At 41.1% G+C, this 25,614-nt stretch overlaps 1 protein-coding gene across 1 annotated transcript in view; it reads right to left on the bottom strand.

Annotated features, from left to right (window-relative positions):
- Window positions 1-7,692: 7,692 nt before the first annotated feature.
- Window positions 7,693-25,614, bottom strand: part of CCDC80 (coiled-coil domain containing 80) — a 32,237-nt gene continuing 14,315 nt past the window's right edge. The window contains exons 5-9 of the mRNA XM_032479162.1: window positions 19,921-20,057; window positions 18,166-18,314; window positions 11,767-11,870; window positions 9,275-9,355; window positions 7,693-8,198 (exon numbers count right to left, since the gene is read on the bottom strand). Of these exons, the coding sequence (XP_032335053.1) occupies window positions 7,852-8,198; window positions 9,275-9,355; window positions 11,767-11,870; window positions 18,166-18,314; window positions 19,921-20,057 (818 nt within the window). The 3' untranslated portion in view covers window positions 7,693-7,851. The remainder of the gene's footprint in view (window positions 8,199-9,274; window positions 9,356-11,766; window positions 11,871-18,165; window positions 18,315-19,920; window positions 20,058-25,614) is intronic.

Consider the following 25,614-nt stretch of genomic DNA (forward strand, 5'->3'; position numbering starts at 1 on the left):
TTAAACAACGGTATGTTGCAATATCTGCTGCCTTCTGGCGGTAATGACGACGTTGTCTCTGCTTGCACACGCAGGTGTTTGGCGTGTCTGGGTCACAACAACTTCTTGGAGTTTCAATCAACAAACCACTTAAGGGCCATTTGAGGAGAGGATAAGAGGTTGTTGTCTGAAAATCTTTCATCGATACCCCCCAGTAAGATCAGGAACAGAACATGCCAGCATCAAATTTTACCGAATGAGTGCCAATAACTCGGAAGATGATGGAGATAGCAGAGAATTTTTTAAGGAATTGCCTCCTTGTCATCAGTTCTCTCAATGGCGCAGAGGACTAATCTGTCTGGAGAACCTCAGACACCTAGGATTCTGCATTAAAAAATGATTCAAGAGATTCTAGCCCGAAATGGGAAGATGTTTTAGAAGTAGCTTAATTTTTTTAACTTCTAGTTTCCCTTTTTATGTAATCAGAGAATGCCACCTGATAACTACAAGGTCTTTACAAGCTCTTTAAACAAATTTGAAATAAAAATTCTAAACTAGAAAAAAAAATATGTTTAATTATGTTTCTTAGAAGGACACAAAATAGTGGTGCCTCTGAGATTTGATGCTGTCACGGATATGATGAAATGTGGAAGTTCTTTTAAAAATGTTTTATTATGCACCTTTTCTTTCAGGAATTAATAGTTTGCCTTTTAGTTTGTAATCCCAATTATCCCAGCTAATTAAACTTTATTTGTTCATGACATAACTTCCTCATTCATAACTTTTTAATGTCAGTTCATCTCTGAGCTGGGAGCTGTCTTAAAAATAGACTTTTCTCTTCTGAAAGTGTTTTTGGCTGATACACTTCCTGAGGTTTTTGTTTATTTTTTACTTTTTTAGCATCTAATAACTATTTACTAATTGCAAACTTTTTCTAATCATATTATTGATCAAAGAAGTTTTGCACTTTTTATTACTTTCTATAGCTGTTTAATATAAATGGCAGCTCGTCTGAAAAATAATTCTTGTCACCCTTTTTTCATCAGAGATCTCTTTTTTATCATTTAGTGTTGCCAGGCCCAATATTTGCCACTAAAGGGTGTAGGTAAAATCTCCCCTTCCCAGTTGGTCTTTTCCTGGACCCTGAATGCTGTCTTTGAAGTTCTGCTAAAGGTTAGAAGCTGCTTAGAGGAGGTGGGAGGGAGGCAGGACCATAGGAAACTACCAGGAGGGAACTTCCCGGGTGTGTACTTTTCCTCTCTTGGTTGAAAGTCCTGCTTCGAGAACACGTTCCATGAAGGTAGTGGTGGTACTGTCTCCTGTTGTGGGGAGGGGGTATCACCTGAATTTGTTCCTCTTTTTGAGGCTGAGCCCCTCCTAACCTGCTAGGAAGTCAGGTTCAGCAAAGTGCCTTGAAAGCAGCACACACTTCTCTACAGCGCAGTAGGCACACTCCACTCTACAGCTACAGTGCAATTTGCTACTAGAATTTTTATATTGTGTACTTATATGCTATACATTCTTATATTTCATGTTACATACATGTAACTTACTATATGAAATATTTTAATATTGCTTATTTTGTAAGGTTTTATATGTAAGATTTACACACACTGCCCTACTGCAAAGATTTCCCATGTTGATTTATTAGGGAGGACTCACAGGCTCCACAGAGCCCACTCACATAAGACTTTTATTTAAGGAGAAGGATATGGTGCAGCAAGAAAAGGAGAGTGCAGACACTGCAGATCCAAGAGCGATCCCTTGCCTAAGCTCCCAGGGGTCTTTATTTATACTCAGAGACCACACTGTCTCCAGCTTGAACCACCAAGACCTGTGGGAGGAATCTTGACTTTGGGAGAGCTCAGAGTAGAATTTCCCAGGATTTTTATGCCTCTCTGGCCATGTAATCAGCCGTGTTTACGTAATCTATTAGGCCAGTTGGAAACCATCATTAAAGAAATTAACCCTGAGGATCCCTAGGGGAGTTTCAAACTTTAAACAGCACATCATAAATCCCACTGCCCTTAACGTGGCCAAGAGTTAAAAACCAGATGCCATTATGCCCCCAAACATCAAGAGAGCTTTTCCAGTCTAGCTGCAAACCAACTCTGTCTTCCATATGTATACCCTTATCTCCAAACCTCCTTCCTTCAGTTAGGAAGTTAGATGGGTCAGACAGCGGAAAAAAGGGCATAGCCATGTTACTTATCTTTGGCCTCCCAGCCACAGCTGGTCCTTGCATGGGCAGTAGGCTGCAAGTGTGTTACTGATCCTTCCTAGTGCCATTTCCCCAAGACGGTGGTGGTAAACAGACGCACATTACTCAAAGTCCATGCTTTGAGATTAAGGCTATTCCTTAGTTCAATCTTCAAGATTTCATCCATAAATCCACTATTTATTGTTCATTTTGGTTGATTTCAGGGAAAGGGGTAGTGTTTATGAATGAAATAACATGAGTGCCACCATCTTTCCATGGACAACTCCTAAATCTGGGAGAGGTAAGAAGCTCCCAGGAGAAGCAGTGCCTGCACTGTGAGTATCCAAAAGCCACTGACCATGGTGGGCATGGATTCAACACGAGGTACTTGCTCAAATCATGTGGAGCCTGACAGGAAGAGCAACATAATCACTGTAGCCTCCAAAAGATTGAAGAGCTGTCATCACTCATCTCTCCCTGGTCCCTTCCTCCTATACCTCCTCCCCCCAGTAAGGACCCATCATTGATTTTTTTTAATAATAGACAATTTTTTAGAGCAGTTTCAGATTTACAGCAGAATTGAGCAGAAAATACAGAGTTCCCACATAGCCCTCCCCACCCACACATATATACTCCCCTATCCTCAACATCCCTCATCAGTGTGGCATATTTGGTACAACTGATTAACCTACATGGACACATTGTTATCAACCAATGTCCATAGGTTACATTAGGGTTCATTCTTGATGTTGTATATTCTATGGGCTTTGACAAATGCATAATGACATGTGCCACCACTATAATTTTATACAGAATAATTTCATTGCCCTAAAAATCCCTTGTGCTCCATCTATTCATCCCTCCCTCTCTCCTTCTCCCCAAACGACCCATCACTGATTATATATACTATCCTATAATTAACTGTATACATGACAGTTCCCTACTAATCTGTACTGGGAAATGTCTTTTTCAGTTTCATATTCCTGGGTTCTAGCAGAGTACATACACAATAGTATAAAGGCAATGAATGTTTGAATCATCATATAGCTTGAGCATAACTTGAAAACTAGAATCTCGGTTTAGGAACTGGAATGACTAGATGATTCTCTACACACATGAAGACTTTCAGCTATTCCTGATCAGGCCTTGCCCAATTTGGGCGTATTCCTGCCTCTGCCTACCCTGTTCTAATTTGGCTCTCTAAAGAGTGTTCATGAAAAGGGAGCAAGCCAAAAGTAGAAAAGAGGGCTAGAGAAGATGAACAGAATGATGGTGGAGTCCCCAGGAGTTTATTCTTCCTCTAACTTTTTTGGGAAGGAAAGGGAGTCTTGCTTCCAGGGATTAGCAATCTTTTAGAAATGATTTGCCAAGCTGCTCCCTACTGCTCTCCTTCAAGGATCTCCTTCTGTGCTGTAGATGTCCTTGGAAAGGGTGGCACCTTCAACCTGGGGGTTACACCTAACCAGCTGTAGCCCTCTGTGTGTCAGAAGAGGGCTACAGCTGGTTAGGAGAGAGGGGCCTGGGAAAGGAGAAAAGGGTCAGGAGGGAGGAAAGGGATGCTTAAGGGAGAGGAGGAAAGCCAAAGAAGATATTGCCCAGGATCAGTTTTAGTTGTTTAAAATCATCCCACCCCTTTACCCAGCCCCCTTGGCACATGTATCAACCCACAGGTTGTAAGGTGGAGGACCACTCTTGCTTTCTAGAAGGAAGTACTAACATTTAAGGTCTCTGAAGTCTGTGCGGGGACTGCCCACGTTTCCAAACTTCAGGTGATGAGTGTGGTCCCTAAATCAGGGAATTTGTGTTGAAGAACAAGCATATGCCTTGTTGAAGAAACTCTCTAAATGTTCAGGAAGCTCACAGTCCTGGCCAGCCTGAATTCCTTGGATGCTCTAGCTGGGCTGTTAAGGCGATGATGAGGGTTTCTGTGTTTTAGAGGTGATGACCCATTCGGATCTCAGCCGCAGCAGTGCACTGCGCTGGGAAGAATTCAGCCAAGTTGCTTAATCTCTTTCCCTATTACCATAAAAATTTGGAACTGGTGAAGTCTGGGTTCTCTGAGAATTTAACCTTGATTGGATCATAGAAAGTCTCTAAGCTTAACATTCAACTCCCTAAAGGCCAGGAAAGATTCATAAATGTCACAGAGTTAGAGAAAACTTAAATATCTAGTCCTACTCTCTCACTTGGAGATGAGAACGGAGTCCCAGAAGTTAAGACAGGGCAGGTGACTCTCAGGTCAGGGCAAGGAGGAATGGTTTCCCCCGGTTCCACGGCCTTTTTAAAACAACCGTCAAGCTCTGTTACAACTGGCCCTTTGCCCCTCACCAAATGCACTGTAAAGTGCCTGACAATTACTTTTTTAACTGTAGCGTACAGGACAGTTACTACAGCCTTGACATTAAGCTTTTGATTGTCAAGGCCTCCATTTTAAAGACACTCACATCGAATAAACATATTGGCAGCTACACAATGGTCACAGATCCAGCAGCCCCACGAGTTCCCTATTGGAAAGCCCTGGGCGACCGGGGTACCAGACCGCTTGAGGGGCCCCACTTCCCCTTCCGGTGCTCTAATCCCACTTTCATGTTTTAAATTCACCAACAAAGAGCAAACCCGCAAAACCCTAGGCACCCCACCTTGAACCCCAATGCAGGCTCTCTCCCCCGTCTGTGCTCTCTCCTCTCTCTACCTGCAACCTCGCTGTGTGTATCCTCCAGGACCTGTGAGGAATGAACCTTGTTTTTTTACAAAGATTCTTGATGGTTGGTGAAATAAAATTCGCATTTTATGGCAAAATGAGAAAACCTTTAAAGTAAAATTTTCTTCTCCCATTTGGGCTGCGTCCCTCCCCATTAGTGTGTATTGTGCTTCTGTATTAACCAAGCCTCCTTAGGAGATAACCTTCCTTCTTAATCTCATCCAGGGTCACAACTTAGGAAATAATCTTCCTTCTTAATCTTGTAAGGGACCACTATGACCCAAGACTCACTGCTCGCTTTGTATATGTAGGTCTGTAAACTGTCAATAATGCATCATCACTTGACATATAACCCTTTGTCTCCAAGGCTTGTATAACCATGCTTTGATCTCTAACGGATGGGACAGCCCTTGGAGCTTTCTGAAAGACTGTCTCCCAGGTTATACTCCTCAGGTTGGCTCAACTAAAAGCTCCCATTTCTTTCTTAGATCAACTCTTGATTAATTTTTTTGTCAACATGGTTGTTGCTGAAGTGTGTCTGGTGATCATAAGAACCACAAGGGCCGGTCCGACCACAACACTGGCTCCACAGAGGAAACACCTGTAGGGGCTGCCCCACGTAGCACAGACCCAGGTGAGGGCCCCAGGCGTTCCTAGCTGACAGCACCACCGTGGACAGGCTGAGACCACCAGGAAACACCACCCCAACCTTGATTTCTTACATTCTTAATAACATGTTCAGAACTAAGGGGAAAGTCTGGCATTGGGAGCTTGGCACCCACTCTGAGAGGACTAAAGAGAAGGAGTCAGCATTTTCACTGAGCTTCATTTGACATTGAGAGTACTCACCAACCACACCCTCTATCTGCACACCCCAAACCATTAAGTACAGAGCTGCCGTGGAGGAGAAAGGGGGAAAGAAAAGCAATGGGCAGGGAAACGGGAGTTAGTGGTGGCAGAGAAAGGACAGAGGTTCTTTTTAAGAGGCTTCTCTTTTTCTGGAATCTCCATACAGTGCTGAGTACTGAGATCATCAGCCAGGGTCAGCTGGGGCCACCATTCACCCTAATCCTAGGCTACTTTTATCCTCAAGGCTCTCAGAGCTGAGAAGGTGTGAGCTTCATTGTTAACTCTATTCCAGAAAATGAGACCAGCCGGGCTCCACCGACTCCCCTGGGCTGCCAGCCTCTGTAGCAGGGGAAGGACCTATCTGCTGAATTAGTACTCCCCTCAGAGCCCTGGGATTTCTCTGGTGAAAAGCAACTATTGGAAATTCATGGAAGGGAATCATGAAAAACAGTCACTTCGGTGAGGCTGTGTCCATTTCAGAGTCTTCCAGATTTCCCTAACTCAACTGGTGCTTCACTTTCTAAATTCCATGAATCCATAATCTTTCTCAGAAACCATATTTTATTTGTTTCTTACCTTTTGTTGTTGTTGTTGCTGGTTTTTAGAAGGAAATGCTTTTGTAGAAAAGCAATACTCAGATTTCGAACCACCTGATCTATATCACTCCAAGACAGATTCAGGTTACCTAAATCTCCAGTCCTCCCATTTGCCGACATTTACTCTGTATTTTTCCAGATTATAGGATTTGAGCACATCACCAATAACATCTTCCTCTGAGTGTGTTTCAGCCCCTTTGCTGAGCTATGGCTTATCCTACAGAATTCCAAATGATTATCCACAACTTCGCCCACTCATTAGAGGAAGGAGAGTTCAGATGCATTGCTGATGAGAATATCAGCATATATGCTTGAAAAACTTATCTCAGGTTATGAAAAAGCATTGTCTTCCTTTGTGTACAGGAGCTAGAAATGTATTAATATTATTCTCTAAGTAAATTTTCTATTATTCCTATCTAATTAGTATTTTTGGAAGATGAAATAATAAAAATAATGTTACTTGGTTACAGTTTGCTGAAAAAAAGAAAGGTAGGAAAGAAGGAATGAAGAGAAAGAGGGAGGGAGGAAAGGAGGCTATTTAGTTTATATGCCATATGTAAAACATAAGTGCTCTATTTCACAGACAAGGATTACATTTTGCACTCCAGCTACAATTTTATCCACTCTAATTTAGGAACATTTTCCTTTGAAAACAGAACGAACCCCTGAATGTAATCCCTTTCTTGGTCATTTTATTTTACAAGGTGCCAGTACGGGAAAAGCCCACCAGCAGTGAGGACGGGAGCCCGGCGTGTGGAGCCCAGGTTTCCCTTGCCGGGAACTCCGTGGTAACTAACAGAACGCTGAAGGGATCACCTCTAGCTGCAGGGCCAGATTCTGGTGGCGATTCAGAGGTTCCTTCCCCCTGCTCTCTCTCTGAACAGACACTAAAGATAACAGAAGCAGAGCAGGAAGTGGCTATGATAACAAAGCTGAGCTCTGGCTTTCCCCTGGCTTTGGCAGCCAAAATCACTGGACTCCTGTGGTATCAAGCCTCAGCGAGGAAACTCACAGGATAAAGTAGAGTCATCTTAATCATTTTTAGACTGACAGGTCAGAAAGGGTAAAGAAACCAGCTGCTGTGTCTGTTTCATCTGCTCAGCTGTTCATCTGAAAACCTCTGTGCTGTGATCTTTAATTTCCTTTAACAATCATAGTTTTCACTTACCAATTAATACTAAAAAAGAGTAAAAGAGAGGTATAAATACTTATTCTACAGAATTTTGTATTCCAAATCATGTCCACCATGTTAAGAAAAGGAAAATATCCATTTTCAATGCCATTATTCAGCAGCAGATCCCCACCAGTTAGAGAAACTATTCTTTTAAATGTCTTTATGATGTAAAGCTTCAATAACAACTCATGAGTAGGCAAAAGTTTGCTATTTATTTAATCTTGGAAGAACACTGAAAGAAAAAGGCAGGGAATGTAGGCAGTGTGGAAAAACTCTCCTTTACGTAGCTGGCCACATGTGCCTTTAAGAGCTGCAGAGAAAACTGGCTGGGGCTAAGGTTACATATTTCTGTTCAGTAAGGGTATCCATGGTGGTAACTCTCATGGTGACGGTAGTCATCCTGGTAACCATCCTGGTATCCTTGGTGGTAACTATGGTAACCATAGCCTGCATACTCATCTTCTGGGCAGCGCATCCCCAGGGACTGCTGAATGGCCATTTCCTGTCTCCGGAGTTGCATCGAATCAATTAAATCATACACAATCACCATGGACCACATTGGGGAAGGATACCAGGATTTCACATTTCCATCTTTTCCGACTAGAAGCATGGAGAAGTACTCTGGGCTCACTTGAAAATAGTTACGTATGTCTTTCACCAAATGGGCTGGTACGTCTTCTCGTTCCACAACAGAGCTCCCTAGAATAGGATTAGAAAAGTTGTTAGTGAATTAAAGAGGCAGCACTCAGCAAAGCATCAAAGTGAGAAGAAACAGAAATCTGTATTCACGAGAATAGAGAGAGGGCCCAGGAATCTGTTCTTTTTAGCTCAAAAATCCAATTAAAGTTTGATGGTTTTTCTACTAGAAATTAAATGTTCCTGCCATTATGCAACATTGTTAGTGTCAAACTTTGGGGCACATGATGTCTCTTTATGGGAATATTACAAAATGTAAGAACAGTCCCTTCATTTAATCCTGGCAAGATTAATTTCTTTAAAATTTGTCACTAATAAAGATTACATTGTTAATATTTTTAAGTTTATTTCCAATTAGCTTAGTTTCTTCTTTGCAATTACCGTTTTCCTTTTGATGCTGTTGTCTTTATAACAAAAACCTTATTTCATTGTCAAAGGTGAGAAATACCAATTACCTAAGAGCTGGATGAATGTTTTTAAACTATTATGATTAGTAAAAAGAAGAAAGGGGAGGGGAAAGGGTGCTGAGACTTCCTGGGTGCCCGCTGTCTCCAGCATTGTGCCAGGGACTTTACACACATTATCTCAGGCAAAGAGCTTGGTCTTGGACGGAAGGACTGGACTTCCTTTCTGAAACCTTTAGTCACAGGTCATTTTCTTTTAGCTTCTCTGAGCCTCTCAGTCTATGTCCTCATCTGTTGAAAGGGAATCAGTGAGATATGACCTTTGTGCCTCATAAAACTATTGTGAGAATTAAATGAGATAATATAGATGAAAGTGCTTTGCAAACAGATAAAGCTCTATGCAGACAAAAAAGAATTACAGATTTCAATCAAGAAAATGGATACTTTTGCTGTCACTTAGCAATGAGTTTATGTTAAAAACAATATTAGTGCTTGTGCCCCACTTCCCCTCCTGCTACACGCATCCTGTGCACACACACACACACACACATGTGAGAACGGAGGATTTAGTGACCTTTCTTCACCTGAGGGGTACACCCGCTGCTTACATACAGCCTAATACAATTTAACTGAATTTATCATAGTTCATACTGTTTTAAGGCAACAATACTTTACCATTAATCGGAAACAGTTCTAAAACGCCCCCTATTTCCTCTCCGACACCTAAAAGCTTCAAAATGGTTATGTGGCGCAGACCTGAAAGAAAAAAGGAAAGTCGTAGAATTCGTTAAGTCCTCCTTCCAAAGACTGGACGTCTGAAAGTTAAAATTTTCTAAGTTTAAAAAGAACATAGACCATAACCTGATCAGGTAAAATAATTCATTTTTAAGTTTTTCTATTAAAAAAGTATTTAAATACTTATAAAACCTTGAAAAAGACCAAGTGCAGATTTTAGGATTAACAGCAGGGTCAGCTGTGGTTTTGTTTTGTTTTTGTAGGTTAAAATAGAAGAATTCGCTCTTTAAACTGGGATTCTCACTCTGTCAAATGACAAAACAAAAATAAAGCAATTGGAGCTTTAAAATATCTGAGATGATCTAAGCTCATTAGTGTCCCCCTCCAAAAAAAAAGTCATGCCTGAAGTTGTAACAGTTAACATGGGGAGAATTTTTAACTTTCTCTCAGAAGAAAGACCATAGACCCCGGCCATCGTGATTGTTTAAGAAATCGTTCAGGCTTTTTCAAACAAAAGGCTCTGGGTTTAAAGGACAGGTTCTTATCACTTATTTAAAAGACTCAAAGGGGTAGCACTCAGGCAGGCACGGCTTGCTTCCCACCCTCAGCTAAAGTTTCAGGAAAGGAGAGAAAGTCATGCCTTGGTAGCTTGTTGGAATTCTTTTGAAGACGCAGCGCACGTGAGGGGATTCAGAAGAAAGAACACAGGAGGACAAGGGGGCTGTCGATTCATCCTGTCAAGGTTGCATGGTTTAGACAAAATCCCAGCCTAGTCACACTAATAGCTTGGAACCAATAAATATGAATGTTGATGGTGCTGATTGTCCAGGGCAGAAAACTGAAAGCAGCCATGGGAGGCTCTTTTAAGGAAAAGCTGAAATCCAGGCAAAATGCTATTCCAAAAAATTGTTATGGCCTTTACTCTTCTCCCAGAGAAGGGAAGCATTTCTGTTCTACATTTAATTTTTCCTGGAAAACATGACTTGCTCACATTTCCTGTCTATCACAAAAGAGTTTGACTGAGGTTCTGTGTTGCAGATACACAGAATGAAACCCCACCTAATAGCTGCTGCAAAGATGTCTTTAGAAAATGATTAACAAACCATAATTTTATTTATATTCTTATAGTGGAGAGTCATTAAATTCTTTAAGAACTTCTGTCTTATACAGAACTGTTGGTAGCTATGAATAATTTAAATTATGCTTAAGAATACTGGCACAACCAAATCTTACATATGTTGATATAAAGTCATAAAGCATTAACCTTGACAATAGGGGTGTAAATAAAAATTCACAAATTTTCTAATTGTTCTTACTGTTATGAGCTTGTTTTCTGCCTTCTTTTGAGTTATTATTTCACATCTTAAAACTGAAATGTATTTATAATTTACAGTACTGGGTCATAGCAAGGGCCCAGGCTCTGTTAATGCTTTTTAAAACTTATACCACCACCCCACCTTTTATAAATCAAGCACAGTTTTATAACTAATAAATGATTCTTCTTCCTGATAGAAGTATCAAAATAATACATTCACCTATGTTCCAAATATGAATTTGTTAATCTGTGGCCCCTAGCTACTTCACTCTCCCTGCCCCATGGCTCTTTCAAAATTCTTCCTCTGCGGAGGTGTATCTTAAATGAGATTCAGTGGTGATTTCCACTTTTGAAACTGCCATTATCTCTTTGGTCCACCATTGAACTTAGTAGTAAGTTCCCAATATTATGCATTTCCTTTTTATATGTCCATATTCAAAATGATGTTAGCTCTTTCAGGCCAGTGGGATTACAATGTTTGGTAAAGAAAGCATACATTAGTTTTCAAAACATTGAGCAGTTCACTACAAGTAGCGATAATAATAATAAACTGCAGTTCTCTTTGACCTGCTTGTCTTAAAACATAAGGTTCTGTTTACCAGGTCCTACTGTCTTTTTGGTGCCCAATTAGAGATCAAAATCCTTTCTAGGAGAATGGCAGTATGTGCTTCAGTTCCTACATTAACTTCCAAAGCCATTCCTGTTTTACAAAAGATGTTTAATCTATGGAGAAGGACTCAGTGTTGACACCTAAGTATGACCTAAGTGAAGAATGATACCTGAGTTTTATGATCTTGAGGCAAATTTTTAAAAGATAAACAAGAAGACACATGATACAGATCACTGCAAGTGAAGCAGCAGGTATTTTCAAACACTTCAGTAAAGAATCTGAGGGGGCAGAATATTGAGGGAGAAAAAAAAAAAAAAAACCAGACCCCAGTTGACTAGGGCTCCAGTCTGAAAGCAACTTTATACCCAGTATAATTGAGTAAGTGTCTGGGAATCTCCAGTCTGGGCTGGGGAGTATTTGGATGACCTAAGCTGCTCTGTTCCATTTTAGAATTGACCAGGAAGAGACTGGTGTGGGAGGGCAGTGATGACGAGGCTGCCAGCTCACCAAAATTGCATGCCTGACCACTGAGGGCAGAGAGCTGCTGTGAATAGGCCCAGTCTTCATCATTAGGAGCAGAGATCACCAGCAACCGCCTCCTCCATCGGAACCTGGAAGAGAAGCAGAAGCTGCAATTACTGCTTCAAATAATAGAGGCCAGTGTGGAAAAGCAGAGTAACTTTGGCTGTCATTTTCTTTCTTGCACCCAGAATAAAAAACTGTGACCCTTAGAAATATTCCATAGTTCCTCAAAGCCCAATATTAAACTGTATCACCACCTTTCTTGCATTTTTTCTCTTGTAACTTCACCATCTGCCCACTGTGGCATTTGCATGATGCGTCAGGCATGAGTCTGCTCACCATCCCTGATGAGGTCACCGAGGGGGAGACGAAGTTCTCAGATACAGTGAAAAATGGCCAATATTGGATGTTAAATGGTAGCCACAAAAATAAGGGAATTAGAAGACAACCGGAAAAAACTCAAGTTCTGGTGGAGTCCCTAGGGTTTGGGGGAGGGGTACTTAAGAAATGAATATATGGATAGGAAACAGCACAGGAAAAAAAAAAAAAACCTGATAAATTTTAAGTAGGTGACAGTGACAAGAAGAAGGAAAATGGGAAAGTGTCTCAAAGGGTTAAGGAGGGTTCCTGGAAAAACAAGGCCCTACGTAACTTCCTCAATAGCCAGTGGTTCTCCCAGGAGCAAATGCTCGGTCTAAAATATACGCTCACCTCACAGCAAGAACCACCATTCACAGAGCACCCCTATGAAGTAGAATGGGGCTAAAACTTGAGCCATAGGATCTTAGAATGTATAGTAACCTTGTTTCTGCTCTCACAGCTCCCGCACAGCAGGGCAGTAGAAAGAGCTTTTGCCTTATAGCAGGGAAAGTTGGTCCATGTTTTGTCACTGCTTCTTTTGGGGTTCCTTGAGCATGTCACTCAATTTATCTAAGTTTTCCCTTAGCTCTAGAGCCAAAAAGTACATCTACTTCAAGGAGGTGTTATAAGAATTAAACTCTAAAACCCATCACTGTAATTTATCCATGTGATGGCATGGATATAGATCATGTTTAAACCTGCAGGCTTCTAGATTGAGAACTCTGTCCTACAAATGGATAAAGTCCATTAACATTTGTCTACTAACAGACCTTGGACATTATCTATCATGATGCCATGCGGTAACCAATTTAATCCTTATGTTTGTGTATCATTTTATAGCTCACATTCATCTATACAATATGCATTCCTGCTCACTAGAGTTCAAGGAGGGCTTGACTTAATTTCCCCATTTTACAGATAACAAAATGAGGCTCAGATAAGGGAGGCAACTTGACTAAGTTGAGTAAATCTAATAGATGGGACCAAAGTACAGATTTCTCTGACTCCTGGGCCAGTGCTTTCCTTCATCCACTACTTGCAGAGGTGCTGATTCTTGGCTGGTGCTGTCAGGGTCCCTAAGAGGGTAGGAAGGAGAGAGGGGTTGCATCCAAGAGGCAAGTGAGTATAGCTGTTTCAAGTTCCACCCTCGCTGAAGAAGGGGTTTTGCTTTCTGCCTTTCGTGCTGGTGACTGCGGGATGTTAGTGCGCTCACTGAGCTGGAAGCCAGTCGATTTTATTCACGGCTTCCCTCCCTGTGCCCCTTCTAGCCTCAGAGTGAACATGAAGAGTTTTCAGTCCCAAAGAAAATGGCCTCTTGGGGGAATAGTGGTTTGGGTGAATGAGAGAAAATGATAGTCTGATGAAATCCAACCTCTGAATGGACGCCTGTAGCAAGGCTCGCCAAGAATTGCTTGCTGTGACATTACGTTCACTTCCTCTGCTTGTTTTTCTTCAAAGGGAAAGAAAAACGAAAATCCCCACTGAGGATAGGAAGATGAATGTGTTTGGCACAAAGGAGGGAAGAGGAGGGTCTGAGACTGTCCGAGGCTTCGTGGGAAAGGGAACAGTGACTGCTGTCGGATCACAAAAAACAGTCTCCCGCACTTTCCCTGCTTCCTTAGGAGGCATGCCAGACCAGCGCTGGCCCCGCAGCCCGCACCCAAGCCAGGCCAGCCTTTCTGGCCCCACGCAGAGCTGCAGGGGATCTTGGAGGGAGCTATTTTGGGTGAGGTATATTTTGGCCTGTTTATCTACGCACCACTGAATACTGTCAGGTTGGAGAGGGATGGAAACTGAGGCTCCCTGTCACAGACACAGCCAAGAGAAGGTCATTTCCCCTAAGTAATATTCTGTGTCCCACAGACCTTCACATTAAGATACAAGTCAGCATGAAAGGAGCTAACCTCTGTGGGAAGTAACAAGAGGTGTGACTGTGGCCCCAGATCCTTATTTTGGACAAATTGTTTTTCTGTTACTTTAGCTTGTCAGTAAATAAAAATTCCACAAGCTAGGCATGTGTTTGCTTCTCTTAACTGGCATTCCCAAATTACTGTGCATTTGCCCAGTCTTTGGGGCTTCTGTCTCAGAGAAAGGTAATTATAGCCTGAACCAGATCAGTGTCGCTAAAGACCAGACCGGCTTCAGAGTCTGGTCAGCTGAAACCAGGCTGTACATTCAGCAAATTTCAAGGAAAATTCCCATTTGGCTACTAGTTTATTTATAGAACTGTTATTTTAAAAAAAATTCTTTTCAGTTCTCTTATCCTGGGTTTCGATTCTGAAGGTGTTAATCTCCTCCTGTCTCTTTTGATGACATCTCCTCCTGTCTCTCTTTTGATGACAAAAGTTCTCTAAGACCTGAATAACTGGCCTTTGTACTAATAGCCAGTATTTATTGATTACTTCTTTGTGCTAAATTCTGGGCCATCATTACCTTTAGTACTGAATTTACCTTTTATAACAATCTTAAGACTGAATAAACTTACTAGCCCCATTTTGCAAATGAAAAAACTAAAGCGCAAAGAGATCAAGCAATTAGCCCAAGGTCACACAGCTAATACGTGGAGAAACCAGGAATCCAGTTCAGGGCTGCCTTGCTCGTGCCTGTAAGTAATATGTTGTTTCAGTTTAATTTTTAAGATCAGAGATCATTACCAGCTCAATGATTTCATGAGTTGTGACCACAAGTCAGAACAGCCATAGGACATCTAAATTACAGTTACATGCCACTCTGGATAGTCATTAAGAATGTATGCTCCTGAAATAGCAATGAATATAAGAGCCCATAAGGCTCTTACATTAGATGGAAAAATATATTTATATATCAAAGGGCCCTATCCAGTTCAAAAGACTTTAGATGCAAAATATGTATCATGTCTGAAGGATCAAAGAAAATACAAATTCAAATCAGTGAGCAACCTGAATAAGCACTGCAAGCTCTGTGAGTGAACAGAAGTGAGATCATGTCAGCTTTCCCTTTCAAGTTCTGAAGCCCATGACACTGTGGTAATAAAAAGACACTCTGCCTGGAAATAGTGAGAATAATCCCTCAGAATGTCTGTACTTGCAGGTCTCATGGCTGGCCCCAATCCTTGGTTATAAATAATATCAATGAACTGGATGGTAACGGTCTGCTTTAGAGACAGGGTAATCTGAGTTTAACGGGTTGGTTCAGTAGGTATGCATCTTTTTAGTCCGGGAAGGTTGAGAATTAAGGAGAAGTTTGCAAAGAATCGAAATCATAGTAATAACACACATTTTGAAGAAGGATACTGGTTTTCTTTATATAATTTATGTTCTTGTGAAACTTAAAACTTGCTTTAATAAAATGACAGCCTTGAGACTCCAAATTAGAATGTATAATTAACTGGTTTAGATGTATGGTTTTGAGTTGAAATCTTACTAAGTATATGCAGTTATTGAAATATCTGAGAAAACTTTAGATTCACTGTATTTACAAGATTAATTTATTAAACTTACGGATCATTTAAGTACCCAGAAAAGTTTTGCTTGTTTATTTCAAGCAACCGAAAGAAACGTATTAAATGAAAAATGGCTATTTGGCATAATGATATTTAATTACTGAGTCTGTAAGTGAGATCAAACATTATTCAAAGCCCCTTAAAAGTGAGAGCTAAAATTTTCTAGGTTACATATAGAATAATAAAATTTTAAAGCCTAACTTAAAGGTTTAAGAGAAAACTAAGGTCTTGAATTTATAACTTGGATGTATTTAACACTAATTATTAAAATCAAAAGTAAACATCTAAAGAATCTTTTCTGCTTGGAAAAAAAAGGAGAGAAAAGTAAAAGAAGTGAAGAGGAGGAAAGGGGTGGGGAGGGAAAGGAGGGGAAGAAGGAACCCCAAGGGCAACAGGCTCTTATCATCGATAGTCTACATCACTGTTGTCAGAGGGACGGCCTTGCATTAGAAGTCGGTTTTTCGTGCCCCAGGACTGGAGAAGGTGCAATCTGCCCAGAAGCACCCTAGAGCCCTTTCTCAGTCAAGAGCATGGCCTTCAGTCTTCAAGGAGGCATGTACCTTTCATCTCCACTCCAGATCCTGCACTGCACTGAAAATTTGGATGAAGGAAGAACTTCAGTTCCTTTCCGCTCTGAAATCCTGTGATTTGGGGGTATCTCTCTTCACTTCAAACTCTGGGCCTCTGGGTTCCCACTAAAAATAATTCACGTTATATTTTCAAAAAGAGTGTTAGATAAGAATGTAGACTTTGGGACCCAGATTATCCCAGGACCACTAAGTTCCAGAACTGACACCAGCTCAGTGACGACAGAAAGTTATTTAATCTCCATTAGCCTCACCTATCTTGTCTGCAACACAACAGGAGCTGCAGTATTTAGATCACGGGATTGTTGTGAAGATTAAACTCAGGAGGGAAGATGAAGTGGTTGGCACAGAGGTGAACTCACAAAAGATGATTACAGCAGCCTTGGGATGGAGGTAAGGCTACTCTCTACCCCTATTCTCAGGGGTGAGAGATTTTTAAAGCAAGTTAGTTGAGAAGCACAGAGGGAACATACCTAGGAAATTGCAAACTGAAAACTTGGGTGAATGGTAAGTCCTAATGAAACAGGAAGAAAGGGGACAGGGCACAGCCATTCAAAGAATGACAGCAATTAACACCAAAAAATGATGGAAGATTCAACTCCCAGTAGGGCTTGAGGCTCCAGATGGGAGACTTGACTTCTAGTATATCTTGAGTTTCATTATATGCTCATTGTAATACATCAACGTGGTAAATGACACTCCCACAGGCGCCATGACAGCTTCGAGGTTGACCATAAAAGGTCAAAGAGTGGGCGGTGGCCCAGTTCCTGGGAATCCCAGTCCCTTCCCCAGGGTAGTTGGAATGGTCCTCCCACTTATTGGCATGTGAAGCTACTATAAAAACTGGCAACATTGTGCCTGGCAGCCTCTCTCGCTCCCTTGTCTTTGGAGATGGCCTGCACTCTGTCTATGGAGTGTGTGCCTACTTTTACTTTAACCTGAGCATCCAACCCCAACACCGCGTGGCCTTTCTCTTGCCTTCTGAAACAGCCTACACTCTATGTAGTATGTATCTCTCTAAATAAATCTATCTTTACTCTGTTGTAGCTGGCTCTTAAATTCTTTCCTGCGCAAAGCCAAAGACCCATACTTGGCGAGGCACATCCCATGGACTCACTTGGGACCTAGGACATGGCCCTCCTCTCGCCCCATGCTCATTTTTCCGATATCACTATGCTCTTTACACATTATGATGTTATCTCCTAAGAGACCCAAGCCTCCCGAATCTAGAGGAATTCAGATTATCTGTTTACTAAAATCATGGAATTCTTGACATTGGGGGTGAAATTTCTGCAGCTTTGTACTTCCTAAGGTCCCAAAGATTTGTAGAATTTTCATCCAACATGGGGGATAGGACGGAGAAGGGAAGAAGTAGGGTGATTTTTTTTTTCTTTTTCTTGTGTGTATGTACCAAAGTTTCCCTACAGTGGTTTTCAACAAACCACACTCCCCAAGGAATCAGGGACCTGAGTCAAGAGAATTTCTCCTCTTCAGGACTTAGTGGAGCTTTTGTTGGTCTCTGCAGTTGGAAGGAAGCAGAAAATCAAGCACAGTGTTCCAAATTCTGTTTGGAACTAGAAGGGACCTAATAAATATATGAAAAAAAAATACTGTATATAAAGCCTTCCAAATTGACTGGCTGAAAAAATTAACCCTCACAAGAGGTCAGAATTCTGTGTCTGTGCCAAAAAAGGAACAGAAAAGGGAGAGAAGACCTATCCAAAGCTACCAAATCAACAATCCAGCCTGGAGCTGACCCCAGCCAGCCATGCAACTAGAGCCACTTCCAACAGGACCAGACTAAGCCAAGTGGCCAGAGTGCCCGGAAGCAGACAGACCTCTCATCAGGGAAGCTGACTCGGCACACATTTGTCTGCTCTGAGTTTCTGGGGGTTCTCATTAGCTCACTCAAAACACACTCCTGCCTGCCTCCTGGAGGTCTCCAAAGTGATGTACCTGGACAGGAAGTTCTCCAGTGACTGCTTCTTGTCTTCTTTGCAAACAATGCCTTCCTTCTTCTGCTTTTCCATGTCTTTGATTCGGGACTGGAAAGTATCGATCAAATCGAACACAGACTTCATTGCTATAGGCACCTCATAATATTGCTGTTGAGGAATAAATAGAAAGTATAATATATAAAGGTGTTTCTTCCCTCGGCCCAGAGGATAGGGAGCTTGGGGGAATTCAGGTGAGCTCCAGGGAAGCCAGAGCCTAGAGGGCTCACTGATTTACAAACTCTCTCCTGCAACAGTACCTCCGCTGATGTTTTGAGTTCTGAATCCATTAAACAACTGCCTTTCCCTTCCATGAGGATTTCTTCTTAACTTCACTCTTTTTATTGGAAAAGGTTTATGCCTTCCTCACCACACATGTCCTCGGCTCACTTTCCTACCTCTGAGACTAAGCCGGTTCCTGATCACTACACAACCGGAGAGAAAGTGAGCAGCAGTGTACCTAGCACAAGAGACTAATGAAATAACACATTAGAGTATCCGACCTGAACAACAGGGGCTTGTTCTGTGGTGATCAGGAATCTACGTAAACACTCTGTGATTCCCAGAGACTATTTTATTGAATAAGCATCACTTAAAATTAGATCCTATTTGCTTATGTATTCTCAGTAAAAATCTGGGATCAGACTTAAGGATAATGAAATCCAGTTTCCTGGATCAAAGCTGTCTGGACTTAACAACAGTAACCTGAGATGGATTTGGGGGCTGGCTGAGCATAATCAGCATAATCTAGAGAGAGAAGCCTGGACATGGCTTAGAGCTATGCCCTCAATGGGAATTTAGTTAAGTCATCAAATGTGAAAGCTGGCAGAGACCTTAGGGATCATCTAGTCCAACCTCTCACATTAAAGGTGCCACAACACAACCGTGGAATCAGTTGGTGAAGGGAAATCTCTTCAGGTTCAGAAAAATACTGCAGGTTGAATCAGCTAGTCCAACAGGCCAGGCAGCCTTTTTCCTATGGATTTTCATGTAAGCACAGCATACTATCATGCTTGGTATGTAGTATTCGTGGTGTATTACAATGGTTAAAACAGTGGGCTTTGGAGCCAAGCTGCATGGGTATGAAGTCCAGCATTAACTGGGAAAGTTGCTTAACTACTCTGAGTCTCTGTTTGTCCTCTGTGAAACAAAGATAATAATTGTTATTTATCTTAGAGGTTTGAGATAAGGATTGTAAATATTTGAGGTGAGTGCCTGGTCTAAGGAAAGCACTCAATAAAGTTAGTTATTATTGTTACAACTACATGGCACAGTTTTTCATGGTTCAGAATCTTTGTCCCTATCATAGGAAGAAAGTAGGTGTAAAACCCTGCTATATTGTCCATGTTGGATCTGGAGATTATCTTCAAGACCCTTCCAAAGGAGGCCTATCTGGCTTTCCTGAAAACAGAAGCCAAACACTCTTCACCTTTTATTCCCAGGGCCTGGTACATCACAGCTATTCAATAAGTGTCTGATGAATGCATGACATTGATGTTACAGAAGAATTTAGTTTCAGCCAAGTTGCTGGACCGTAGGGAGTAATCCAACCCAATATTTTCCATAGACCACATGTCTACACACAAATGCTACAGAACAGTGTAGACTATTTGGAAAATAATTTGTGCTTACTCATATGTCTAATAGAGTCATTGACAAAAAGATGAGTTGCTCTTCTAAGGAGTGAGACCGCATCATCCGAAACAGGAACCCATACCTTGACTCTCAGGTCCACATCCGTGAGCACCATGAAGAAGTCATTATAGGTCATTCCATACTCCTTCCTCAGCTCGCTGATGAGATGCTGGTCTACCAAGTCCTCATCATCCACCACACGCATAGGTTTTTCATTATCTTAAGGCAAATGAAATGTGAATAAATATGGGTGTGAAAAAATAGAAATCAGTGGGAAATGAAGGAGTGGAGGCTCTGAGCTTTCATCCCAGTTAATTAGAACAGTTTTCGTTAGTTGCACATATTGACTAACATTTTGTTTGAACAAAAGTTTACAAATGAATCAATAAGTATAGAAACAAATGAATAAATGAACTCATTTTGAAAGTCACTCTTCCAAAGACAATCAACCCTAGTTCTGCCCACCCTGGTCTTGTGAATCAGAAGGAGCAACGTGGGAGTTAGGCTGCTGAGTCATCCCTGGAAGAAAACAGCCAGCTCATCCTGGGAATGAGCCACCACCCTAACCCACCAGGGAACCAGACCCAGATACTTTGGTTAAGTTTTATTTCATTTTAAAATTTATTTTAGCATGAATTATTTATTTGGTTAAGTCTAAAATCTGTGCCTGTTCCTCCTTTTTCTTATAGAATCACTTTGGGACTCAGTGAAGTATGTATGCCGTTGCTATAGAGAGAAATAAAAAGGTCCATGTTCAAATCTGGTCAATGTGGCACCAAAAAAAAGTCAAGCTACTCAAAATACAAATGTTGTAAGTGAATACAATTTCAAGCAAAGAGTTACTGAATTTATGGAAGTTTTTAATGTTATGTATTCTTTCAAATATCAAGGCCTGAAAATAAAGTATTATAATTCTGAATGGTCCCTGAAGATATCACTGGGTTAATGCAAAGCATGAACATGGTAACTACCATATCTGGAAAGCTTTTTTGGAAATGATAGGACAGCTTTATTTACTTCTTCCCTCCAATACAGGTCACAGTGTTTCCTTCAACCCTACTACAATTTTTGACTGCAAAGTAATCCCCTGTATGTTTCAAAAATGTGCAAAAGTTAAAATTAGAAAATATGTGATAATAGATCTATTACAGAAGGAAATCCACCAGTCATCATCAACATTGCTGCTCAGCGAATAGCACTGCAGTAGAAACATCCACAACCTGCAGATACAGAGGTTACACAGCTTGAGTACCACAGAATATGACTTTTTTATTGATAAAAAGGGGGCAGTTACAACTTAACTATTACTCTGGATAATTTGATTAGGATTGTTGAAAGAATATGAACAAGGAGCTTGATTCTCTCAAACAGATCAGAATGAGGGGGAAGAATCTGTTTTCTTCTCCCGAATCATAACAGTTCTTCATGGACGTGGCCAAAGGCATGAAGAGCATATATGTGACGACCAAGTATTATCTGCAAAATAAATATTGATATGCCATATACACATAAACTATTTTAAATGTACATTTTTTGCTGTCATTAATGAAATATAAATTAATTTAAAAGAATTACTAGATTCATGCTGTTGGTTTTGTTCAGTATATCTCATTGAATAAAAACAGCAATTTGCAGAATAAAATGCATTTTATGACTCTAGTCTTGGTTAAAAGAAAATAAAGCAAAAGAAAATACGTCCATACGGGAAAATGCATAGAAAAAAGTCCAGGACATACAGCTGATAACAATGGCTGCCTCTGGGGAGTGGGAAGAGGTGAGGTGGAAACTTTCACTGTTTACTCCATGTAAGTCTACATTATTTAAATCTTAACAAGGAGTATATTTTACTTTGTAGTTAATAATAATACAGGAAATCATTAAAAAACTGATTTGTAAATATCCTTAACAACTAATATTCTGATTCTGACTTTACAAATCAGATTTTATCTCAAACTTAGAATTGCTATTTTCAATTCTTAACATACATTCATTTTTGCTTTTGTTCATTCAACAAAATATTTGCTGAATATTGTCCTAAGCTGATTCTGTGCTGGGTGCTGGATTTAGAGATAAGTAACGTGGACAGAGTTCAAGTTCCTAATTACAGTCGGAATTAGACATTAACATCTACCTAACAGGTAAAGACACAAAAACCATTGAACGGCTGAGATAAGAGGAAATTGGAGATTGTAGTAGATTTCAGAAATGGTCCCGATTCTCCACCCTTGCCTGTGTTTACACTCTGCCCAGTAACTGCACCTCCCTGTTATGGCAGATGGGTTGAACTGTCCTGCCTTTTGATTCTGAGCCCATCTATACTGCTTTCCTTGGCCAGGGTTCGCCAATGTTTGAAAAAGTGACACAAACAGAAGCCAGAAATGGGCCGGTACATGTACGATTACTCTTGCCTCTGCCATGGCCGTGAGACTACGTCCATACCAGCCTTCTGAAGGATAAGTCAAGCCAAGTGACTCTGGTGTCCTCCCAGCCGGGGCTACCCCAGGTTAACCAACAGCCAGTTGACCCCTAACATATGTGCAGGCCCAGCCAAGATCAGCAGAAGTACCTAGCCCACAGACAGCTGACTGCAAACACGCGAGCAAGCCTAGCCAAGCCAAGCCTAGCCAAGCCAAGCCCGGATCGGCTGAACTTTTCAGACTTGTGACTAAGTGAATGTTTAATGTCATATGCCACTGAGGTGTGTGGGTCTTTATTACATAGCCTTCTAGTGGCAATAGATAACTGACACAGACACCATCTGTCCCAACCCAGTCACATAATTGAGGATGAAACTAAGACTGCAGTGGGCACTCTGGTGTGTTGCCCAGATCCCACTTTCACAACTAAGGCTGCTATGAATGTCAGCAGCTGAATTCCTCTCTGAAAATTATTCTTAGAAAAGAGCTGCCTCTCCCCTAACTCACCCTCACAAGGACACAGCCCAGATTCAGTGGTTGCTGCGGTGAGGGAAGGTGTAGGTATAAAAGGGATCCCCCTTGCCTCAAAGAGAGCAACTCTGAAGAGTCAGTGGCATTACAATTCAAATTCTCCCTCTGCCGTCCTGTGTCCATCACCCCTCATAGGCATTATTCCCCAGAATACGCTTCACTAACCTCTCGCATGCAAATCTCAGGGTCTCAGAGTCTGTTTCCCAGAGAACCAACTTATCGCGGCGCCACGAAGGGAGCAACTCACTCAAGTTCACGTTGCTAGTTAATAAAAGAGTGAGGGTTGGACTCAGATACTGTGACCTCACTCTCATCCAGTGCTCTCTCTACTTTCACAAAACACATCACACTCAAAGGCAGAGAGGACCCAGGACTATGAGTTAAGCCAAACTTCGTTCTACTAAGATATGGCAGGGGAAGGTGGGGGGACGGTTCACATGCTATTTTCCTTTGGCATTCTGGTCTCTCCAGTGTCATTCACCGTGCTGCACCACCATACCTTAATAAGCTCTGTCCTGGAGTAATGTAAAACATAAATAGAACATATTTATAAGGTATTAAAAATACAACTATCCTATCCAAGAAGTCAGTACCAGCCAAAAATCTCATGGTTGTGCTTTGGATAAATCTGGAGGCGAAGACTCCAGCGGAGGCCGGACTTCTTTTATCTCAAGAATACTCCCAAGATTGCTGAGCGGTCCTTAGTACGTTATTTTAGTTCGGATAATATTAGCCACCTCCAGCGACTTCCTTTTGATTATAAACAGGTAAATTTAAGTGATTTTGTCTTTGATCCACTTGCTCCTATTTTACCCTGTGAATGGGTCATTCACCTGCCTAGCGCCCCGTTGTGGGAGGAGTGACTGGATCACAGGGCTGGGTGGGACCGGCCTGGCCATTCCCGATCACAATGCTGCTGCTCTCTTCCAGCCTTAGAAGGAGCTATTTGTCTTATCTATGAAGAATGTGCCCTGCCAGTTGCTTCTCTGTCCTACAGACTGACTCTACTAAAACTTAAAAGTTATTTAAAATTTATTTGAAAAATATTATTTAGAAATCTTCAGTGACTTCATGTGTTTTACCATATAAAGTTTGAATTCTTTGCCCTAGTATTTGAAATCCTCTAAAATTTGGTGCCAATCTGCATTTCTAGCCCTCTCTTCTTTTCTATCCTATACCCAATCTTCTGCTCTAGACCAAATCGAGCTGCAAATCAGAATCACTTGAGCAATATTTTAAAAACAGATTCCTGGACCCCAACCTCAAACTAGGTCAGTACCTTGGAGTAGGGAGGGGACCTGGGAATCTGAATTTTCATTCTAATTTATTAAGAATACCCATAAATTGAGATTAAAACACTAAAAACAAAGCATAAGCGTTCCTGAAACATAGGAAAAGATGTTCAATCATAAAAAAAAAAGAAATGCAACTCAACACTGCACCACACTGAGATACCATTTTTAACACCACATTGGCTAAAAACATTCACAGGTTTGATCACACACTCTACTGAAGAGGTTTGGGGAGATAGATATTCTTACACATTTCTGTTGCAATTACAATATATTCCAACTTGCATGGACAGAAATCTGATGATATCTACCAAAACTAGATATGTTTTCCATTTAGCCCAACAATCCTCCTTCTCAAAATCTATTGTAAAGATGTACCCACATGCACAGAGTGACATATATACAAGGTCAGTTGTGACATTGTTTATAATAACAATATACTGAAAGCAATCCAAGTGTCCACCAACAAGGGAAGTGGTTAAATAAATTATGGTCGAATCTCACAATGGTTTAATAAAGAATGAGAAAGATCTCTATACACTCATAAGAAAAGATCTCCAGGAAATATATTTAAATGAAAAAGCAAAATGCAAAACAGTATATGTAACATACTATAGTTTGTATTTAAAAAGGAGACCACAGGTATTTACATTTATTTGTGTTTGCAGAAGCATTCAGTGGATAAACAAGGAATTATAAATACTCCTATGGGGGCAGAGACTAATAACATAAAGGTCAGGAATGGGTGTAAGACTTGTCTGTGTATGCCTTTCATGGAACTTAGACTTTAGAAACCAAAAACTATTTTTTTAATTAAATAAAAATGAAAAGTAAAGTCATCACTATAAAAAAAAAAAGTCTATTCAGTTTCAAGTCCCCTCCTTTAAATCCACCCCTTTTTCAAAATTCTCTGACACATACGATACCTTCTGTAATGCCTGTGATTGGAAGAGCTCATCTCCCCACCACATTCTTCAAGCACTTGTTTTGTACATTTGACTGATCAGGTGCTTTTCGCCCCTTGATTGTCAGGGGTTAATCTTGACACTGATACACTTGATGTTGGAGGCAGTGGAATGGGATGACTGGACAGGCTAGGGGATGGCCTCTTTAGCCTCTAGGGCACAGAGTGACTGACAATCAAAGACTGAATAAACAGAGAGAGACACTGCGGGCAGTGTCTGGAAATCTGATCACTCACCCAACCTTGTCTCCCAGCTCAGGGTGGCAGGGTCTAGAGAAGGCAGCTGCCAGGCCTTGTCACCACTGAAGAAAGGAGGAATTGGGGCAAAGGGTCAATTTTTCAGGTGCTCCTGAGGGAAAGCAGCATTTTTTGCATTGTTATGGATCCTGACAGTTGTGAAGTTGTCCATAAAGAACAATTCTCTTCAACAGGATCAAAGACAGAGTATTTTAGGCTAAAATGTATTCTATCATTTTCTCACTCATAGGTTATTTTAGAGATTCACCTATAAATTCCCTACTTATATGAAGAAGGAAGCAACACTTTTCCTGTTGCCACATTCCACTTCCATC

This window comes from Camelus ferus, chromosome 1 (genome assembly GCF_009834535.1).
Source record: "Camelus ferus isolate YT-003-E chromosome 1, BCGSAC_Cfer_1.0, whole genome shotgun sequence".
NCBI classification, from domain to species: domain Eukaryota; kingdom Metazoa; phylum Chordata; class Mammalia; order Artiodactyla; family Camelidae; genus Camelus; species Camelus ferus.